Genomic DNA, 21,524 nt, shown 5'->3' on the forward strand with positions numbered 1-21,524 from the left:
TGTGATATCATACTCATTGGTGAGGACCTGGTTGCATCTGACTCTGCCATCCTGAGTGAAACCTCTCTGCTGCTGGAGCTACAGGCATATCCAGCCTGAGGAATGTCCTGCCTGCCAGATCATTGTTCCTCTAAAGTGAAGAAAATGCAGAAACCCTTTTTTTTCTAAAGTAGATTTCCTGAAGGTGCTCAACTGTGCTGTTCCACCATATTTGAACTCTTCCAGACACATCTGAAAGTCATATTCAGACAAAATCATATGCTAAAAGCTGAATAAGGATATCTCTGTGGGTGAGTGGGTAGGAATTTGTTCTTCCCAGGTACAGCACCAGCAAAGCCCTGAGGTTACAGCCCTTGTAGCAGCTCTGGGTTTCCCACCTCTCCCTGTCCATACTGATGTCTTCATAGGGAACTCATCCCTCACCTGCATTCATTCCCTTCTCCCTGGCAGCTGCATGTTCCTCCATGGTCTGGGCACCTCACAATCTTCAGAGTTTGTTCCTTGTAGCAACAGAATTGTTACCACTCCTGTTCTGCAGACACAGAGAGGTTCAAACATCAAAGTCATGCTCTACTCTTCCAAAGCAGAGTTTATGTTCTCCACTTTGGCTGCATTAAAATCAGGCATTTTATGTAGAATTGTCAAGATTCTTGTGAAGTCAATGCAATGATTCCCTCTGCATTTAACACAGGTTTGCACCAGGGTTTGCACCCAGCAGCTGTGAATGCAGCTCCTTGTCAGAGAAGCTGAGGAGAGTGGGTGGATTTTGACACATTTCAGCAGTGCCAAAGATCCCAGTGACCTACTGAGTGTCTCACAAGGGTGGTTACTGCTTATAACCAAACCTGGAATCTTCTACAGCATTGTACAGAGCTGTGACCGTGTTCACAGGGGTCTCAGGTTGAGGGAAGAGATGAGGATCTGACTCCATGTTTCAGAAGGCTTGATTTATTATTTTATGTTATATATTACATTAAAACTATACTAAAAGAAGAAAGGATTTAATCAGAAGGCTAGCTAAGAATAGAATAGGAAAGAATGATAACAAAAGCTTGTGTGTCGGACAGAGAGCTCGAGCCAGCTCACTGTGATTGGCCATTAATTAAAAACAACCAACATGAGCTAATCACAGATCCACCTGTTGCATTCCACAGCAGCAGATAATCATTGTTTACATTTTGTTCCTGAGGCCTCCCAGCTTCTGAGGAGCAAAAATCCTAAGGAAAGGATTTTCCATAAAAGATGTCTGCGACACAGAGCTGGTGACTTGCTCCAGCACATTTTTGGACCACAAACACTCATACATTTGACTTCCAGGGGGATTTATTTGTGGACTAGATCAAATTAATTTGTCAGTGCAAATTATCTGACTTTTATTAGCATAAATATTCTTTTAAGGCATTGCTGTTTTAGTCATGCTGTTCTGCCTGTCATTTATCCTTTGCAGTGACTATGAGAAGTGAACAAGATGCATGCATGTGCAATTACCACGTGGCTTTGTGGTCTATATTAGAAAAGGAACTTCTCTTATATAGCCTTACTTGTAATTATGTCTTGCTGCATGGGCATCTCCAGGTCCCAGACAAAATTGATTTCCTCCATTTCTCCTCCTCTCTCCAGCTGAAAGATTTTGGGTTGTTCAGCCTGGAAAAGAGAAAACTTCATGGTGGAGTCATTGTAGCCTTCCATTACTTATAAAAGCAGCTTATAAAAAAGACAGGCAGAGATTTTTACATGGGCAGATGTGACAGGACAAGAGGGAACGGGTTTAAATCAGAAGAGGAGACATTTACATTAAATATTAGGGAGAAATCCTTTACTGTGAGGGTGGTAAGGCACAGACACAGCTGCCCAGAGAATTTTGGACACATTGTCTCTGGAAGTGTTCAAGGCCAGGCTGGATGGGCTCTGAGCAATCTGCTCTACTGGATTCTTTCCTTCTCTGGGGGAAATCTGGTCAGATATCCTCTTGAATGTGTAAGAAATGAGTAGCTTCTACATTCACAGAGAAGAAAAATGTTTCTTTTATACCTTTAATGGGATATATTGACACTCAAATGACTGCATGCCCCAAACACTTTCTCTCCTGATGGGCTTGTCTTGAAAGCAGATTTTCTTTTCCTTTCTTAAAGAAAAATTAGAGGTTGGTTTGCTTGTGGTTGGGCTTGTAGCTTACATGAAGTTTATGACAGCACTAAGAAAATTAATAATATGTAAAAATAATTTGTGTTTTGACATGTCTTATTAGATGTTCTCTTGGAAATGCAGTGCTGATGTTGATTTCCAGCATGATCCCCAGACAGGTTAAAGTCTGTCATAAGAACTCATCTGTCCCAGCTTAGGGGGTAATTTTCACTCTAGATAGCATCCAGTCTGTGGGCTTCTGATGTCCTTTTGCACATCTCTAAATTCAGGTACTGTACAGCATTTCACACCTGACCACCACTGAGACTGAGCTGAGCAGCTGGGTGAGAATATCACTTGATCTGTTTTCCTAGATTTCGAAGACAGAGGATGCTTCTTTCCAACATTGTCTGTTTTGGTAGACCAAAAACTACCTGTGCAGGCTTGTCACTTGTAACAGATCACAAAAAAATGAGCACAGGGCTGTCCTGGATCTGGTACATCTGGTGATGAGTACTTTGAGTATCTGAAATTTACAGTCTCTTCCTTTCTGCTTGCAAAACCTGTATTCCAATCTACTTCAGTGTCTCAATTACCATCTGGAAAAATTAACAAATTACAGATTTTTTTAGTTTTCCTTTCCATCCTCATGGCTTTAGGCCTAATGCTCTTTGATATCATCATTGGGAAGGGATGTTGTGTTCATGTTTTGGCACATAATGTCTCTGCTCCACATGTTGAGCTAGTAAATTTCTTCAGATAGGCTGGGCTTGTTCCAGGGATTTAGGCAGATAAGTTCAGCAAAGCTTGGGAAAAGCAGGCCTCCAGCTAATCACTGTGCTCCTGCTAAATGATCTCACCATAAAATTGGCAAGGTTGTTGGTGCTGATCTCAGTTTAGCTTCTAATATGAGCTTAGAGCAATTCATCATTTCTCTAGCTTATGGACCACCCCGTGTCTGGCTTGCTGCCTCCCTGCTGTGCCTGGGCTCAGACTCCCTTCCAACCATGGTCTTCTGTGCATTTGATCTCATGAAGTGCTTGCAGCTACATTTATACTGAATTTACTGGTTTTATTTAAAACTCTTAAGTCTATTTTTGTATGTGTGTGTTGTTGTTGTTTGGTAGTTTTTTGCTTTTCAAGTCAGAAGAAAAATGCTCAGAAGGCTTGTGTCAGCATTCTGCTGCTTGCTTCTCTTTTTAGGCATCACTGCTGCAAAGGACTTCAGATTTCCTTTGGAGAACATTTTCTGCACATTCTAAAGCACAATTACAAAATACATAATTAAATCTGTTGGGGGGGATTTTAAGAGGCAGTTGTTTGACATTGGTACCCTGTGATATGGCTAAAAGGTTGATACCAGCTTTAGGAAGTAAACAGATTAGGAAGATAATGTCTCATTAGGGAATTCTCTACTTCAGTTCCTCTAGGATGTGATTTAAAGCAGCATCTGCTCTGTGCTGTGTGTTGTTTTACACTTTCCTTAAGATCCCTGAACTGAAGATTGTTTAGATGTGTGTCTGCGTGAATAATTTCACACTGTAGCATAGAGAAATGTCATGGGAATTCTGTCTGGGGTTTTGAAAGAGGCAGAAGGAATTTTACATGGTGTCCCACCCTTCTAAGAAAGGGAAGCACACAAGATTTGTAGGTGTTCATGTTGACAAACAATGACAAAAGTCCATGAAAACGGACAAAGTTTTATTGGTTTTCCACTTTGCATGGAAATTGGTGTAAGTCAGACCCTGTTCTCCTAGTGTAAGCACACAGCAGTGGGGTTTGGGTAAAGGAATAGGGTGATAGAGAAAAGAGAGAGATGGATTGGATTAAAGAAGGGGAGAGAGGGGAGGGAAGAGAGACATCACCAGTCCTGGTGATCCATCAGATAGGGTGTGCAGGTTCCTGAGGGTCACAAACACCAGGGCTTCATGGGGGCACTATTTTATTGATAGATCTTCCCTGCCCTGGAAATAAGTTTCTAATTTTCTATGGAAATTATTTAGCATGCACAGACAGTCTGTTCTTTTTGACTTTTCTGGAAATGGGTTGGAGGATTTTGGGAATATTTAGTGGTCTTGAGCCTGTTCCTCATCCTCCTCTGGTGCTGTACTGAGTTGCGTTAATCTGCAGGAGCCAGAGCAAGGACATTTATCCCAGAAATGTACTGTCTCTACCTGCCCATGATCCCTTCTCCAGCCACGTCCTGTTCTTCCTCACAGTGTGTTATTACTAACACCTTTGGCTGGCTCCACAGCTGTTTGGCTGTTGGTGTTTGAGGCATCCACATCAGCCCCTCATCTTCTGTGATTCCATGACTTACATGACAGTGAGGGCAGAAAACCCAACCCTTGGAAGCAGCACAGGCCATGGCGCTGTTTCTGTGCTGCTGTCAGTGTGATCAGATGCCCCCAGAGGGTGATGGGGGAAAAGCAGAAGGTTCCCCTTTTCGTCTTTGTGGAAAGGTTCAATTCCCCTTTTCCTCTTTGTGACAGCCTGAGCACTCCAGCTACCTTATGTTCATGGTTTGTGCCTCCCTCTGCCTCAACCATGTCAATGACTTTAACTCACAGGGAGGTTTTGTGGTTTGTCTTCTGTGTGAGTCTCTCTTTTCTCTGCACCCCCAGTGTGATGACAACAATCAGTCACTTCCCAGATGTCTCAGCACTGCCATGGTCCTGTTTTCAGGGATTTCCAGATGTCTGCTGCTTGTTCAGAGCATCAGTCAGAGCTCTGGCTGTCTGGATGCATCTTCAAGTCATGTTTCCCTTCTTTCATTTAAATGCTGTTCCATTTGATCTTTGGAATTTGATCTGTTTTTTTCTCAGAGGAACTCATGGTGGGGGAGATCAGCTGAATTTTTCACAATACAGATGTGAAAGTATCACAGGCTGAGCTGAGCTGTGGTGGAGAGTCTTGTCCTTGCAAGCACAACACAGCAATCACATGGATGGGGTTTGTCATTGCTGGTACTTGGAACTGCACCATTGCAATTCACTCTTTCCCCCTGCTTGGTGTAAGATAAAATCTGATAATACTCCTTTCCCACTCTGTGTTTCACAGCTTTCCTGATTTGGTTTTCTAGAAAGAGCCACAGGCTCTAGTTAAAGTCTCAAATATTGAATATTTGGATTCCATGATTCTGCTGCTTTCCTCACAGAAGCATGGCCAGAGCACACCCAGATCAGGCCACCATCCACTGTGCTGGGAATGCCTTGGCTTCAAATGTACAAATGCTGCTTTACTGATCCTTTTGCACACACAGAACCAGCTCACTTCAGATGCTACAAGAGATTTGTGCCATGACTTTGCCTGACAAGGATAACACATGCCACTTCAAGCTGGATCATAATGTTCTGCATTCAGACTCAGGATTAGTTTCAGGTCCTCCTCAAGTATGCAGAAGTCTGGCATCTTCCATTGGCCCTAAGGATGGTGTTGACCTCTCTCTTCTCTCTGCATTCTCTGTCTAGCAGATCTCATAATATACCATATGCCACAGTTACCAAAATATGCCACACTTGGAACAAAATACCCTTTTGTGGTGGGACTCTGTGTCTGGAAATGCTGCTGCTTATTCAGACAAGTTGTAGGCTCCATCTCTTTTTTACTGAACCACAGGGATGTAGCAGTGCAAAGACTGCTCATCTTTCATTGAGAGCCTTGAGGTGGGTTTGATATAATGATGTAACACTGTATTAAATGGCAGCTATGTTTTTTTGGATGAAGCCAGGCACGCCATGTGTTCCAAAGGGGCCATTAAAGTAGCAGTAGCAGCAGCTTCTTTTTCCTTCCAGCTACAGAACCAGATTTATGGTATGTTTCCTGTCATCAAATAAAATAACAATCTGTCAAATAGCTTTTGTTTGGCTGGGCTTATGATAGAAGTTGGCATGGTCCTGAAAAATAGAATTCTTTCATCTGCATTATATGCACCATTTAACAAACAGATCAGTTTTTATTCCATTTATGAGCCAGAAGCAGGCTTTGGGTGGCACAATGCAGAACTGAACTGGGGAAGATGCCCTGTAGGTGGTTTGGGGGCATTTTCACATGTGGATTTGGCAAGGTGTGCCTGCACAGGCTGCCGGGAATGCTGGCTGTCCTTGCTCTCTGAGGGTGACACGTGAGGATGGAGAATCCAGAGCCTCCCTGGATGTCCTGGTGGTGCATTGCTCTGCTGGTAAAGAAGTTGTGTTCAGAACCTCCCCAAATATATTTTGTGGCTTCTGCCCATTGTTTCACCCTCTGCTACCACTGGGAAGAGTGGACTGAGAGCAGCCCAGCTCCCTCAGTGTCTGCTCCTTTTGGCCTCTGACAATCTTGACTGCCATGCTCTAGACTGCAAATTCCCAGACAGACCATTTGAAGTGAGAGTTCAAGACTCTACTCCAGAAAATGAATTGTTCTATTGATATCTCACCAAAACCAGATTATTTTCCATGTTGCATCTAAATTAACTTGTTAACATAACAATTGCAAAATGAGAGCACTTAATATGGATTTCAAGGAAGAAGAAACTTTGATAGTTGGAAAATAAAGTGACCAACTCAGAAATTCAGAGCTAGAGAGAAACAGTTGTGAAAACTTGATATGGAGGGAAAATTGCTATTTAAGAGAAATAGGGATTCTTGACTTAATTAGGGATTCATGACTTAATCAGTTAATTAACAACTCCAGGGAAGAGCAGATATTAGGTCAAGCAAATAGTTTCAGATTAGAGAATTTAAATAACACTGAAATTTAAAAATAAAAAGTTGTTTTAAGTCAAAATTCTCTGCATTGGAACAGAAACAGAAAATACAGGATACTTGAAACTGCAGATTTATTTTTTTGTTTTAAAAAATCCTGAAAACCAAGATAATATTGAAGAGCTTAATGAAATTTGGAATATTCTTGCTATGGGGAAAGACACCACAACCAAACAAACAAGTGGAGCTTTTAAATTTTTCTTTACTTTTTATGCACAGCATGGAAGAATGTCCCCAAGAGGGTAAGAAGATGAAAAGCATCTTCCTTTTGATTTCACAGCCATGAGTGAAAAGGAGATAAGCAAAAGCACAACAAGGCCACTTGTAAAGTAAAACCTCTGCCAAAGCACTCTGCTCCTGTCTGGCTGCTGGAACTGACACTGGTTTTCCTACCCAGCTTTTGGCTCCATACATATCTTGTGCTGTGCAGTTTTAGGATGGTTTCAGACTCTGTGATCTTGGATGGTGCACACACATTTTCCCTTTCCTAAAACTGAAGTCTGTCTGCTTGTACCTTCTGGAGACTTTTCTCATTGCTCCTCCAGATGTTCCCTGTTACTTTTCAAACTCCAGTTCAAGCTTCTTTCATGGGATGAGCTCATTGCAGCACAAGACATTAAAATGCTCTTAGAGCACATAAATTGTGTTCCACATCTCTATTTGTGGAGTCAGTGGTGGCAATGTCAATTTGTTAATGATGCCCAAACATTTTTAGGTCACCCTATTCTAAGTAAGTGCTTCTACAGGGGGCAACAGTTATGAAACATCAGGTTGCTTTCTAGCAGGGAAGGTTTTTTTCCCTCTGAATACTCCATAGAAATATATGAAGAAAAGGGGAGGTCACACTGAGTTTGCCAGTATAAGCAATCTTTTGGCAAAGAGATGAATGTATGTAATCTTTACTCTGTAATTGTCTAAACTGAGTTAGAAAAGGCTATTCCAAACATCTGTCTACATTCTTCCCACAGATACATTTCCCAAAATAAAGTTATGGGAAGCTGATTGCTCATCATTCATGGATCCACAGACTTATAATGGTTGGCTCACTGGGGATATTTTATTTTCTTAGGCTATTGGGTGTTTTCCTTAATGCAGAATGTTCTTTTCTGTTCAACCTACCATGCACAGCAAGAATAAATCCAGCTGGCACCTGACATCTTTAAAACTGTCTTATATTTTCTGGCTTCAGAGTCTGTTATTTCATAATAAGTCCAGGAGATTTCAAGTCTGGGATCAATTTTAATGAGCTATCTAGACCCTCATGCATGGGGAAGCTGAGCCCTGCATAATCATATTTTACTCTGACCATTAAATTATGTGTCCTGCAGAATCAGATTTATATCTCTGTCCTGATGCTACTTGTGCCTAGCATTAGCTTGTGACAATTTATGAGCATTCACGGGAACTTAGGGATTTGTTGCAAGAGTTTAACAGCAAGGAAGTCCTGATGGTACTGTGATTACTGCTGATCTCCCTGTAAGAACTGGCTCTCTGTTAACCCATCTGTTTTGGGTATAATAATAATGCAAATATTCAGAAATATTCAGCACAGAAGTTTCAGCTGAGCAAAATCAAGAACAAATGTCTACCCTGAGGGCCTGATTTAAGCCCACTGATGTAAGCCAGGTCCTGTTTTACATTGCCATCTCTCTGACAAGCATTATGAGTTTTTAACTTCTGTCAGTTCTGGAATGAAACTAAGCATCCTCTATGCTTGCCCAGAAATACAACTGAGGGATGGAAAGGTATGTGGCTTTATTTAATGGATTTTTTATATTTCATTTTGTCTTTTCATTTTTTACTTATTTATTGAGCTGCAGCTGCTGTGTTCCCCTGGGAATGTGCTACATCAGGTTAATGTAAGAAACTCTGGGAATGTGCATGAGTCTCCTGGGGTGTCTTTAAAATAATTTTGGATAATGGGAATACTTAGGGTGGTTCTTGGAACTGGAATTGACTCTACAGGCATTTCTGCTTGTGCTGTCTCAATAGTTCAGCCAGTAGGTGGAACCAGGGGAAAGCAGATGTGTGTTATGTACAAGGGCTCAGCCCTTTCCTAGGAGATGCATCCCAAAGTGTCTGCATAAAACTGCATTTTTTACTTCAGTGTTCTTGTTTAGTACAGTCAAAGTCCAAATCTGGACTTAGTTCTAAACAGTGACAGGATGATGCTGTCAGATCTTGTAGTACAGAGAATGTTTTAATAAAATTTCCTCACTAATCATTTTCACTTGTGAGTATGTCAGAGATAGAGAACAGGATAATCCAGATCACATCATATCCCTCCATCAACAACATCTGGCATTTGCTCAGAAGGGCAGTATCAGAAATGTAGGTTAAAACTATTTTAATGTGTTCTACTGTTAGAAATTAAATGTAGTGCACCCAACAATGTGTATCCTGCAAAAGACCGCTTGGGCAGCTCTGACTGAAATAAAAAGTTCTCCTTTGAGACTAAATTACCACCAAGGAGAAAACAGTGGAAGCTGATAAAGTACTAAGGTTTCTGCTGCTACGGAACCACTTCTCCAGCTCTCTTGGCAGCCAAAGGAATCCAATTTAGAAATCACCCTCCTGTCTGAACATTTCCCATCAACAAACTGGAAGGGAAGAACAGGGAAAGTTTCTCCCTGCCTTCACCCCGCTGAAAAGAAAAATACTTGAAAGAAAAAGGTTTTAAGAGTGAGATCTTTCAGCACTAAAACAGTAAAATCAATGCACATGAATTTCTTTTGAAACATCTGTAAAAGCTGGAAGCAAAGGGGTATATTGTGATGCTTTGCTGCTTTAAAGCAAAGGTAGAGGTTTCTCATGTACTATGGAAAAGTTCTGCGATAAGATTGCCTAGCTTGTAGTTTGGGCTACATACACTGGTTTCACCACCATAGTGTGGTTCTTCCAGTTTTCAAAATTAAAACATACTTACAATTGCAGGATTTTTCAAAAGATTGAAAATATGTGCTGCCAGTAGGAATAATGTGCTGCTAAAATGCTGCTATCCATTTTATGTCTTAAAAATTGGTAGTAAAAGTCCTGGCTAATAAAAATACTGAGTTTGTGGCTATGGCAGACAGTGGGTAGTTTTCTTATTTTCTCCTCTTTTCTTGAATGTGAAGACAGAAATTAGCTGGGAATTGTTGCTAGCCATCTGCTCTGCAGATGCAAAAAGAAAGTAATTTTGGAGCTTGCCAAGCATAAATCAGGAGTGACTTTAATAGAGAATTATCAGGCATAGCAGGTTGAGAAAGGCTTCATCTTGTTTTAATGAGGTGGGCTTGTGTCTCCAGAAGCAGAAAAATTAGAACTCATGAATAATTTTGGTGGAATATTTTCTCCTTGGCACCCAAGATAACAAATCTGCAGACTCCAAGATTAAAGAATAATTAAATGAAACAGGTTAATTACCAGTACTTGAGAAAATTAATTTCCTAACAGGCTAATTCTTTTATCTTTCTGATATTTTGAAATAAGCTTGTCAAATCCCCACTAGTGTGACTTTTAGTGTTCATTTTATCTTTGCTCTTATCACTTTCTTAAACTGAAATCTTATTTCAGATTTCTTACAAAATCATTGTCCTCCTCTGCATTATACTGACCCTAAATACATGATTCCTGAAACCTTAAATAACATGGGTGGATTTTTTGGGGGTTTTTTTTTGTGTTTTTTTCTAATGAAAGACAGCCATTGGGAAAGGCTGTTACAGTGTGATTTCCTGTTGATAGCACTTGTGGAAAGCATTAGTCATGATGATTTAACCAATATACTCATTAAAATGGAAGGGTCTATTTTCTAAAATGTTCTGGGACATTGAAGTAGTCAGGCTGAATGACTTTTCCAAAGAGACTTAGGTACTCCTAAGTGATGACAGCTGACCATGGAAAGGGGAAACCCAATAATTTTATTAATCTACAGAATGGTTTTTCCCTCAATGAAGGCCTGAGGGAGAGGAGGGGAGGGGAGGGGAGGGGAGGGGAGGGGAGGGGAGAGGAGAGGAGAGGAGAGGAGAGGAGAGGAGAGGAGAGGAGAGGAGAGGAGAGGAGAGGAGAGGAGAGGAGAGGAGAGGAGAGGAGAGGAGAGGAGAGGAGAGGAGAGGAGAGGAGAGGAGAGGAGAGGAGAGGAGAGGAGAGGAGAGGAGAGGAGAGGAGAGGAGAGGAGAGGAGAGGAGAGGAGAGGCTGCCAGGCTGTACAGGTTGTGCCCTTTTAAAGGCTCCAGTAGAAAACAGTTTCCAAAGGCTGGGTTTTGTTTAGGTGGAGATGGAGCCTAGGACACAATGCCAACCCCAACACTCCATGCCTTCCCTGTTTGTAAAACCCAGAGTGACGGGTTTGATGCCTGTCCACACTGATTATCTGAAGATGCTCATGTGCACTATCCTTCCAAGGGACTCAGCCACACCTCTGGACAATTCAGCCAGCACATCCACAACAAAACCCTAGCCCCTGATTTTTTATCATGCTCACTTCATGACTCACTTTCTCTTTAATTATCCAACCCAAACTTCTGTCATTCATGTCAATAAATCCCCCCTTCTAGCAAACCACCCATCGCTCCAAACTCTACCCCCTGAACCTGACCATGAACTTAAGCTTCTTCAACCAATTTCCAAGCCCATCCTTCCTAGGAATCCCACTAATCCTCATCTCAATAACATTCCCAGCTCTCTTACTACCCTCCCTAGACAATCGATGAATTACTAACTGACTCTCAACCCTCCAACTATGATTTATCAACCTTGTCACAAAGCAACTAATAATACCCCTAGACAAAAAAGGACACAAATGAGCCCTAATTTTAATATCCCTCATAATCTTCCTCCTACTCATTAATCTTCTAGGCCTACTACCTTACACATTTACCCCAACTATCTATAAACTTAGCCCTAGCTCACTGTAAGGGCTTCCCTGGCTGGCTCAGGTGTCAGACCTAGAGGAAGGGCTGTTGAATAATTTACTCTAATAATAATTTACTCTAAACTCCTGTTTCTCACAAGCCACCGAATGTCTCCCAGCTGTTCTGTGCTTTACAAGAGCTCAGCCTCAGCCCTTCACATATTAACTAAACCCACAGGAGCACGAGGGCTCCTCTTTGCTACCTGTGCTGGCTCACAGACACGTTCACATCTGCACAGGGAGAAGCTGATTGCTCATGTTGACAATAGAAACAAGGGATTGTGAAGGGATTTACTTACAGGGCTGGGCTGTGGCAATGAGCTCTTTAAATAGCTTTGTGTGACTTTTGTCTGTATATCTGGACCTGATTATTAAGCACTTTTTTAAATGATCAGCAACAAAGTAAATAGGTTTATGGCACTTGAGGCCTCTCTTCTCAAGTGGCAGATTATTGCACCTACTCAAATGATTGTGAGTGCAATGAAAAATCGTAGGATTGAAAGGCCAGAGCTTTTCATCAGTCTGAATGTTCCTCTTTTAACAATCCTGACAGCATCAAGGAGCCTTAAAGTGGGAGTAAATTATATTGGTATGTTTTAGTTTAAACAAGAGTTTAAAGGTGTTTTTAAGCCTACTTTAGGGCCAACTGTTTGTAAAGGGGACCTTAATGGAATTGGGAATTCTGCCCAGAGCAAACACATTGTCTATTTGGCAGTGATTAGCAATGTGTTCCCAATTTAGTGTTCTAAATATAGGATAACCAGTTTCCAAGATATTTAAATACACCAGCAGATACAGCAGCAGCAGGCTTAGAAATGTACTTTAATAAAATCTGAGCCTGCTAACAAAGAAACTGTAAAAGAAAGTAAAGGGACTTCGTAGAGATATCCTGATGGATAGCTCACCAGCTGTGGTGTCCTTTCCCACAAACTCTTGGGTGAGACATTTTCTTCATGGAGAGATTTTGGAAAACCTTTTGTTTGAGACATCTCAAACTACAAAGAGGAAAAACACTGGGGATATAAAGTACAGTACAGGGAAGGCAGTAATGGAGGGAATTGCCTTAGCAATTTCTAGAGTCTGACTTTCCTTCTTTGAAGTTTTTAGGGTTGCACACTTATTTTTTGCAGCACTAGAAAGGGCTTCTAGACTGCACATGCCCAAGCAGTGCCATGTTCCTTCTGCTGTCGACCTCATGTGAATAACTCCATTTGTTTCTGTGCCCTGCTTGATCCCCATGCAAAGCCCAGGTTTTCTTTGCAGTGATTCTCTTAGAAAAATGAAATCTTTGCTTTGTCACTTGCCTGATTTTCACCTTTCCTGCACCACAAGCAGGGCTGGTGCTGTTAAATGTCATCCAGAGTTTGTTGTCTAGGGATTTGAGAGCTCAGAATGCAATGAGCCTCTACCTTCTCTGGGTTTTGACATGAACTACGGCATCCCAGTTCTCCATGATCTCAGTAATAGTGACCTGGAATGGCATCACTGTGCTACATGAAATCCCTTTCCTACCTTGATTAACCTTGATCATACTTTTTATCTGATTATCAAATTTTGAATGTGATAATTCATTGATAACAAATAATTGAATAATGAATAATGAATAATTGACTTGTAGGCTTGGTTTGTTAAAGTTTCTTTTTTTTACTCATGAGACCTGAGGGGATTTTAACTGAGGACTAAGCAGCGCAGGGTTTGCAGCACAGGGTTTGCAGCCCCCATTTCTCTGTAACGCTCTCCAAGCTGTGTTTCTTTGTTTGCAGGCCACTGGCCAGACCTCCCTGAGCATGAGCAGCCCCGTCCCAGCCACGGAGGAGCCCTACACACGGGCTCAGTACTGCAGGTGGCCCTGCGAGTGCCCCAGGTCCCCTCCGCGCTGTGCGCCCGGCGTCAGCCTGGTCACGGACGGCTGTGACTGCTGCAAGACGTGTGCCAAGCAGAGAGGGGAGAGCTGCACCGAGGCTGACACCTGTGACTTCCACAGGGGCTTGTACTGTGACTACAGCGGAGACAGACCTAGGTACGAAATAGGAGTATGTGCACGTAAGTGATGTACATATATTTTTGATTAGATATAGGCTGGCAGCTCAGCTGGCTGAGCAGGGGTTGAGATTTATCTCATTTTAGATACCTGGCTTCATGCTTATCAGCTCCTCCATGCGGCATCTTCCATTCCCTTGTAGCTGTCTTTGTTCTCAGGGCACTTGGCTGGATGAGAAATGACACCTGAATTCCTGCCTTTTGATTTCAGTGCAGCCAAGAGCAAAGACCACCAACATTTGGAAGTCTCCATATGTGTAAATAGATTATTCTGTAACAGGAGGAGGTGCTGTAGTAGGTTGGGGATGAAGGAAGGATAGATAGACAGCAGGATTTACAGACAAGTAATATGGGCCCCTACATGAAAGCCATGATATTAAGGGGGCTCTTTTGGCTAATTCCCTATAGCAGATACCTTAGAAGGATAGCACATGGTCTGTAGAACACCCTGTCAAGATGGTCAGGAATGAATCATTTCCTATCAGATCTTGTCAGATACAAATTGAGGTTTGAGCCTCAATTTTACAATGGTTCCAGTCACATTAGCTGTTATGAGGCAGAAGGATTTCTTTCCACCTCTGATAGCAAACTTTTGGTTCCCTGACACTGGAATGTTTTTCAAGAAAAAGCACAGAAAGAAATTAGGTAGTGGTTTATGTATTAAAAGCATATTCACTTGTTCTGAGTTTCAGAACATGAGGAGACCCTAAATCTCTCATAAAAATTAGAAATTTTTGAAAATTATTACTCTGGGAATAATTAAAAGTGAAAGGATCATCAGCCCAGCCACACACATTGCCGATCAGAAAGGCTGCTTTTAGTAAGTTATTAGAATATATGGTCATGGCTTTAGGTTCATAAACAGGAAAAAGCCATTCAAATCAAGGGGCTTCTGGACCGGAACATAAAAACAAATTATTTAAGAGAAAATGTAAAGGTGAAAGGAAACCCGGAGGAGAGCTGACCGTGAGATGGACTGATAGAATAACTCATCCACAGAAGAGGAAAAATATCGCAAACTGTGGGCTTCAATAAACTTAGAATATGAGCAGAGGTTACCCAAAGGACAGGTTTGAGGAGTTAAGAAGTTCAGGGTAAGCTGGCAGGTTCTTGCAGAAGCGATACTAGGCATTGCTCAGCAGCAGGGTGGGAAGTCTAGTAAGAAATGACCCGGCTTTGCACTGGCTCAGGCACAAAAGAAGAAAAAAAAAAAAATCAAGCACGCAAAAAGTGCAGTCTGACCAGATTTTTGTAGGATACAAGCAAAATAACAACAAGAGAAGTTACGTGCTAGGAGCTGTAAGGTTAAACAGTGATTTCAAGATTAGAAAAGATAAAGGTTAAGAAAAGAGGATATGAGATCATTTAAATGCATTGTCTGGACTGTGTGTAGAACATTCATGAGAGATCTGCAAGAGCAGGTTAGACAAACATTGTCAAGAATGACATCGTTACAGCTGGCCCTGTGCTGGAAGAGGAAAACAGGCTGGATGGTGTCTCAAAGCTATCAGGCTTCCTAGGCCTCTCTAAAGGCCCTCATGGTGCTTTGCATCTGTTTATTTATTTAAATGGTTGTTTTCTTAGTTGGATATCTTTTGGTCTTTGCAGTCCTCCCACACATCCCAGGCACTCTGTGTGCCAGGGGCACATCCCTGTGCTGAAGGAACACTGACCCCAGCTCTTCCAGTGAGCTCTGGAGGCATTCCCAGTCTGTGCTCTCCCTTCCCTACTGCCATGACAACATGGGACATTTGTGGTTATGTGACATTTATGGGGTTTTTGGGAGCAGCTTTACAGTGTGCACAGCTGAAGGGAACAAGAGGAAGCTCTTTCCATGGGTAGGATGTGAGGCAGATTGTCTCTGACTGCCAGAGAAACCTGTGGCCTTTCCCTTGTTTTCAGCACCCAGGCAGAGGCACAGGACAGGGTCCGCTGATGTGTTCTTGTTGTACCCTGGGCCACACAGAGGCTGCATCACCCTGCTCTGAGCCCACCAGCTTCTGTCCTGACCTGTGAGTGGGAATCCTGTGCTGGATGTTGGGGACTAACTTCTGTGAGGAACTGGATTTGCACATGGATGCTTTTGGCTGGATCTAGAGAATCCAGGGCTTGAAGGGCTACAGAAACAATGTAATTTATGGAAACTAAAGACCCTGAAAGAGTCAGGAATATGTGTTGGGAAAGGGAGTGGTGTCAAACTGGGGGAAATTCAGTCTGTATCTGGACTGCCATGCTGAGGTGTGCCCCGGGATTTAACCTCACAGACATCAAAAAGGAACCCGCTGGGAGTCACTGCAACTCTCCTTTTGTTGTTGGCTTTTCTCTGCAGCAAAGCAGAGCCAGCAGGTGCTGAGCACAGGCCCAGGGGGTGAGGCAGATGTTGTGCATGTGGGGCTGGGAATAAGGATGTGGGTCCAAATTGCTTTATTTTGATGCAGACTCAGTGAAGTTCTTCATGAAGACATTCAACAGCCCCTTTGTCTGTGTTTGGGGATGTTCTCATAGTGAACCTCTTGGTTTATGAGACCTGTAGGAAGTCTCTGCAGAGACTTCTAAATTAACATAATCCAGGAGGAATATACTCATAAGAATGCACCAGGAGACACAGCATTTTTTGAACTGTCAAAATCTGTGTGTGTACCTAGAAGTCTCTCTGAATTCTCAGGCCCAGCTCCAGCACTGGGTGATTGCCTTTTCAGTACAAAGGCTGAAGCATTACAAAAATTGGAGCTGAGTGTGAACTGGAGATCTAGATCTGTGCTTGAAATTCCAACAGCTCCCATTTTTGTGCAGAAAAAGGGATTTGTGCTTCATGTTTTCATTCAGCTCATTATAAAACTAGGAAGCCTTTGCAGAATTTTAATCCAGCATTTCAATTTGTGTTTTCCTGAAGCAGCTCCATTTCTGACCAGACTCAAAACATAAGCAACACAACCAGTGTGTGAGCAGTGCCTCCATGTGACTAAACAAGAGACTAAAGTTTGAATTTTCCATTGAAAGACACTGCTTCCAAATAACTGTCTATAATTTGAAACAAAAAAAAAAATGCTGCTCTGTGATTCCTGCTCATGAGCAATCAAAAGGCTTGACTTTTAAAAGTGATTTTATACAAAAAATAACTACACATAAAATATTTATTTTTATGGCTTTATAATATGTACTTTATTTTCCAAGAAAACTGCTCTGTGATAACCTGGGTAAGATCTAGTTTCCTGAATATAAGAATCCAGTGACATTTAGGTGCTCCTTTTCCTCCCTTGTTTGTTCTCTCTTTTTGCTTCAGATATACACAGGTGTTGTTAACAGCTGTGTCATATGTGCAATTCCATGAATGTCTCATATATCTCTGAAAACCTCAAATTTCACTAAATATATTTTTTTTTATTACTTTGATTTCTCCCCCTGTGAGTAATTCCTACCACCACGCTATGAAATGATTTTGGTTTTTTTAAGTAAGGATTTGTAGATAAAACTTGTTTTATTTTCTAACTTATTTTTTCATTGAAGCATTAAAAGGTTCTCTTTTTTTGCTGTGATTTAGAATGGAAACAGTTTCCTAGATGGTGTAACTACACATGGTGCAGCATCAGGCTGAACACGATGCTCTGCAGAACTGCCAGCCCACAGATCAGCTTGGTAAAGGAATACATTAGAGCTGTTTGTTGCCAGCATTCTTTTAATGGTGCTCTGTGTGTTTTTCTCTCTTTTTCTTTCTTTTCAGAGATCGTTGGTGTAGGATGTGTCCTCAATGGAGTCAGATACAAGAACGGGGAGACATTCCAGCCCAACTGCAAATACAACTGCACCTGCATTAATGGCGCTGTGGGCTGTGTTCCCATGTGCACAAACTCACGTCCTCCACTTGTCTGGTGCCCAAACCCAAAGCTGATTAAGATGACAGGGAAGTGCTGCGAGCAGTGGGTTTGTGATGACTCCAGGAAAATCAGGAAGACATCTCCACGCCACATCTCCTCTGCAGGTACGGCGGGGATGAGGCAGAGCTCTCCTTTGCCAAGGCAGAGCTCTCCTTTGCCATCTGGCAGAGCTTCCTTTGCCATCTGGCAGAGTCTACAAGCAAAGTATCAGTTTTTATTGCCATTCCTGGCAGGTGTCTCACCTTTGTGAGGGAGACACAGCCTCCCACACAGCACGTGCTGAAGGACAGGGCAGGCAAACACCAGTGGAACTCATTAGTAGCAATATGGATTTGGATGCCCCATCCCTAGTGGTGAAGGCCCTGATCCTAGTGGGTGCTACCCGTGGCCATGGCAGGGGAGTTCATTGAGATGATCTTTAAGGTCCTTTCCAACACAAACCATCTCACAATTCCATGAGTGTTATATTCATCAAATATGCTTGTGCAACCATTCTGGACTTCTGTGTGCCAAAGCCCCCTTTGAAGGACATGTCTGCTGGAACTCCAAAGATATCAAAAGTCCTTTTTAATTTTTCATATTAATTTTTTTCCCTCAGTCTGAACCCTCTGGGAAAGAGAATGGACTCAGTTTAATTTGGGACTGAGGCTTTCTGTACAGGTTATATTGCTACTGTAATGCAATTTTAAAGCCCCTGTACATTAGGATAGGACTTAGGAGTCTCAAACTTACACAACACCTTGAAGGCAGTTATTGTGTGGAAATTTCACTGTGAGCTGGGCTAAGTTGTCTTTGTGGTAGTACAACTTTTCATCAATTCTGAACTGATGGCATCATTAAACATTCTGTCCTCACACTCACATTTATAGTAATGATCACGTAACCCACTGCACAAAGGTGCTATCTTTTGCCTCAAATATGGTCCCAAATGCTTAAGATAGATTCAACTTGCCATATGTCTTAAATTTATTGTCAAAATGCCCTGTGACACACTGTAGTGACATTAGCCACATTAGCTCCATGTTTTAGACCATCTCACAAAAGCAGAGCTCAAGGTGAGATAGGATTGTTGTAAACAAAGATTTTGGCTCCTTGGTGGGAAGAGCTTTTTCTCAAACCTTGGTCTTTTGTTGCAAAAAAAAAAAAACCAAAAACCTCAGTCTTCATTTGTGAGGTAAAACCACCAGAGTTTAGCCCTCATTTCTTTGTCCCTGATAGCTCTGAAATGTGGGGTGGGCCCAAATTCAAAATATCTACTACCGAAACTGGCCTTATGTCCCATGGCTGTGTCTCAAAATGGGCAAAACATAGCTTTGTTTTGCTGGCTTTTCTGCTCTAAGGAGAAGTCTTATAGAAGTCAGAGTAGCATTTATTAAATTTAATATAATAATGAATATAATAATGAATATAGAAGCAAGCAAGCTCAATGCAGCAGTTTCTATGGACTGTCCTGTGAGCTGTAAAGCAGTGGGGACTTTGGCTGAGGTTGGGACAGAACTATAAGTAGGGATGTTGGCTGCTTTCAAAACAGAGCCCACCCTTTCTTCAAATGGCTGCTGAGCTCTCTGAGAGCTATTGAAGCTGTTCTTCCTCCCAGTGAAAGGCTGTGGCTGCTTCCCAAGCTCTCTGCCATCCAGCAGAGACTGCTGACCACTTTCTGCTATGGTGAACCAAGTGAATGGGCTCAGAAATAAACCTTCATGGTGAGATCAGATCTCACCCCCTCTCTCCACCCGCTGGCTCAGGCTTCTGTAATTGTTTATACTGTGGCAGCACCTGGGGGTCCCAGACAAGGACCCCCTTGTGTGAGGCTGTGAAGGGGAATAAAGGAACGAGCCCTGGCCCCGAGCGCTTGCAGCGATGGAGAGCCTGACACAAGTAGGTCAGCACAAAGAGGGTGGGATGTTCACAGGAATGCTGGGCCACTTTGCTGGGGTTTAGTTATTTGGGTTAGTGTCCTGAATGTGCAATGAGCTGGGGAGAGGGTGTTTAATATGTAAAGCTGCCCGGGCTGAATGACATGGGGTTAATCTGTGTCCGCAGCGTACGAGGGAGAGGAGGAAGCCTGGCAGAAGAACTGCATCGTGCACACCTCACCCTGGAGCCCCTGCTCCAAGACCTGTGGGCTGGGCATCTCCACCAGGATCTCCAACGACAACGAGCAGTGCCGGCTCCTGAAGGAGAGCCGCCTGTGCAACATGAGGCCCTGTGAGGTGGATATAACCCAGCACATAAAGGTGGGGGCTGTTCCTTTGTGCACCCCATGGACACTGAGTCAGCCTTTGTTTGGCAGCGTTCAGGCCTCATGAGGCTGCACTTGTATGTGGACTTATTGTGCTGCACAGAATTCCAAAATATGTCCTGCCTGTGCTGGTATGAAAACCTTTCCCTGAGAGTCTCAGCTCCAGCCAAAAGGTCCTTGCAAGGAAAGCCAAGCCAAGCCTGCTGTGCTTGTTGCTGGCTCGGACAGCCCTGTGCTCAGCTTGCAGAAAAGCAGAGCTGCACGCCTGGTCACAGCTGTGAACTCTATTGTGCAAGTATATGCACAATATACAACTCTACTGTGCAAGTACATGCACAATATACTCTACAGCTTTTGGGTTCCTCTGTCTAAACATGTAAATCTTTCACACTACCTAGGTCAGGGCTGTAAAAGCTTTCCTAATCTACAAATCTCTTTAAACATAGGAATCATAGAATAGAATAATAGAATCCTTAAAGTTGGAAAGGATGTCTAAGATCAGTAAGCCCGACCTTTGACTGAATACCACCATGCTTGATAAACCACACTGCAAAGTGCTATATCAGTTTCTTGAATACTTCTAGAGATGGTGACTTCATCACTTCTCTGGGCAGCTTTTTCAAATGCTTAACCACTCCTTCAGTGAAAAAATATTTCCTGATATCCAGCCTGAACCCCTCATGGCACAATTTGAAGCCATTTCTCTTTGTCCTACCACTGTTTATCTGGTAGAAGAAGCTGAATCCCCTCCCTTGCCTAAGCCTCCTTTCAGGTAGCTGCAAAGAGCAATGTGGGTTTTATTTCCTACATGTCTCAGCACTGAATATTAACCTCTTTGTTTTTATTTTCTTCTCTGATTTAGCCCGGGAAGAAATGCTTGGCTGTCTACAGGGCGAATGAGCCCATGAACTACACCATCTCTGGCTGTGTGAGCAAAAGCCCCTACAGGCCCAAGTACTGTGGGGTCTGCACAGACAACAGGTGCTGCACACCCTACAAGTCCAAGACTATTGAAGTGAGCTTCCAGTGCCCAGATGGAACTGAGTTTTCCTGGAATATTATGTGGATCAATGCTTGTTTTTGCAACCTGAACTGCAGGAACCCCAACGACATCTTTGCTGACTTGGCTCATTACTATGATTACTCTGAAATCGCTAATTAAATTGGCTGAATGCTGGAATTGACCCTTTGCTCTGATTTTACAGAGGTTTTTAAATAAAAGGAGAATCTTCATCCATTACCAATGTGCAATTTGTTCTTTTCCTGAGTTAGGATGTTGATGCCTTGAGAGGCTACCTAGAACAGAGGCTAGACAGTGTCAAAGGAATAAAATATTTATTTAAAGATATTTATTTAAAGATATTTATTAAAAAGGCCTTCAAAGAATACACCCTGGGCAACACAAGAGCTCAGCTGAGGCTACACCCAAGATGGGTGACTGGTAGTGTGTTTTCACGCTTATAAGTTTTGGCCCATTTACATATTGGGTTAATTGTCCAATTACAGCTTCAGGTTATGAAGTTCCATCCTCCCAGTTTGCTCTCCTTAATTTGCTGTTGTTTGTACTTTTTGGGCCTGAAGCTGCAGGGGTGTCCTTGGTTCTC

General features: G+C 42.5%; 1 protein-coding gene across 1 annotated transcript in view; it reads left to right on the forward strand.

Moving 5' to 3' along the window:
- Nucleotides 1-21,160, forward strand: part of CCN4 (cellular communication network factor 4) — a 35,248-nt gene extending 14,088 nt beyond the window's left edge. The window contains exons 2-5 of the mRNA XM_063174449.1: nt 13,527-13,806; nt 17,525-17,782; nt 19,722-19,915; nt 20,783-21,160. Of these exons, the coding sequence (XP_063030519.1) occupies nt 13,527-13,806; nt 17,525-17,782; nt 19,722-19,915; nt 20,783-21,082 (1,032 nt within the window). The 3' untranslated portion in view covers nt 21,083-21,160. The remainder of the gene's footprint in view (nt 1-13,526; nt 13,807-17,524; nt 17,783-19,721; nt 19,916-20,782) is intronic.
- The last annotated feature ends 364 nt before the right edge of the window (nt 21,161-21,524 follow it).

Source organism: Melospiza melodia, chromosome 1, assembly GCF_035770615.1.
Source record: "Melospiza melodia melodia isolate bMelMel2 chromosome 1, bMelMel2.pri, whole genome shotgun sequence".
NCBI lineage: Eukaryota > Metazoa > Chordata > Aves > Passeriformes > Passerellidae > Melospiza > Melospiza melodia.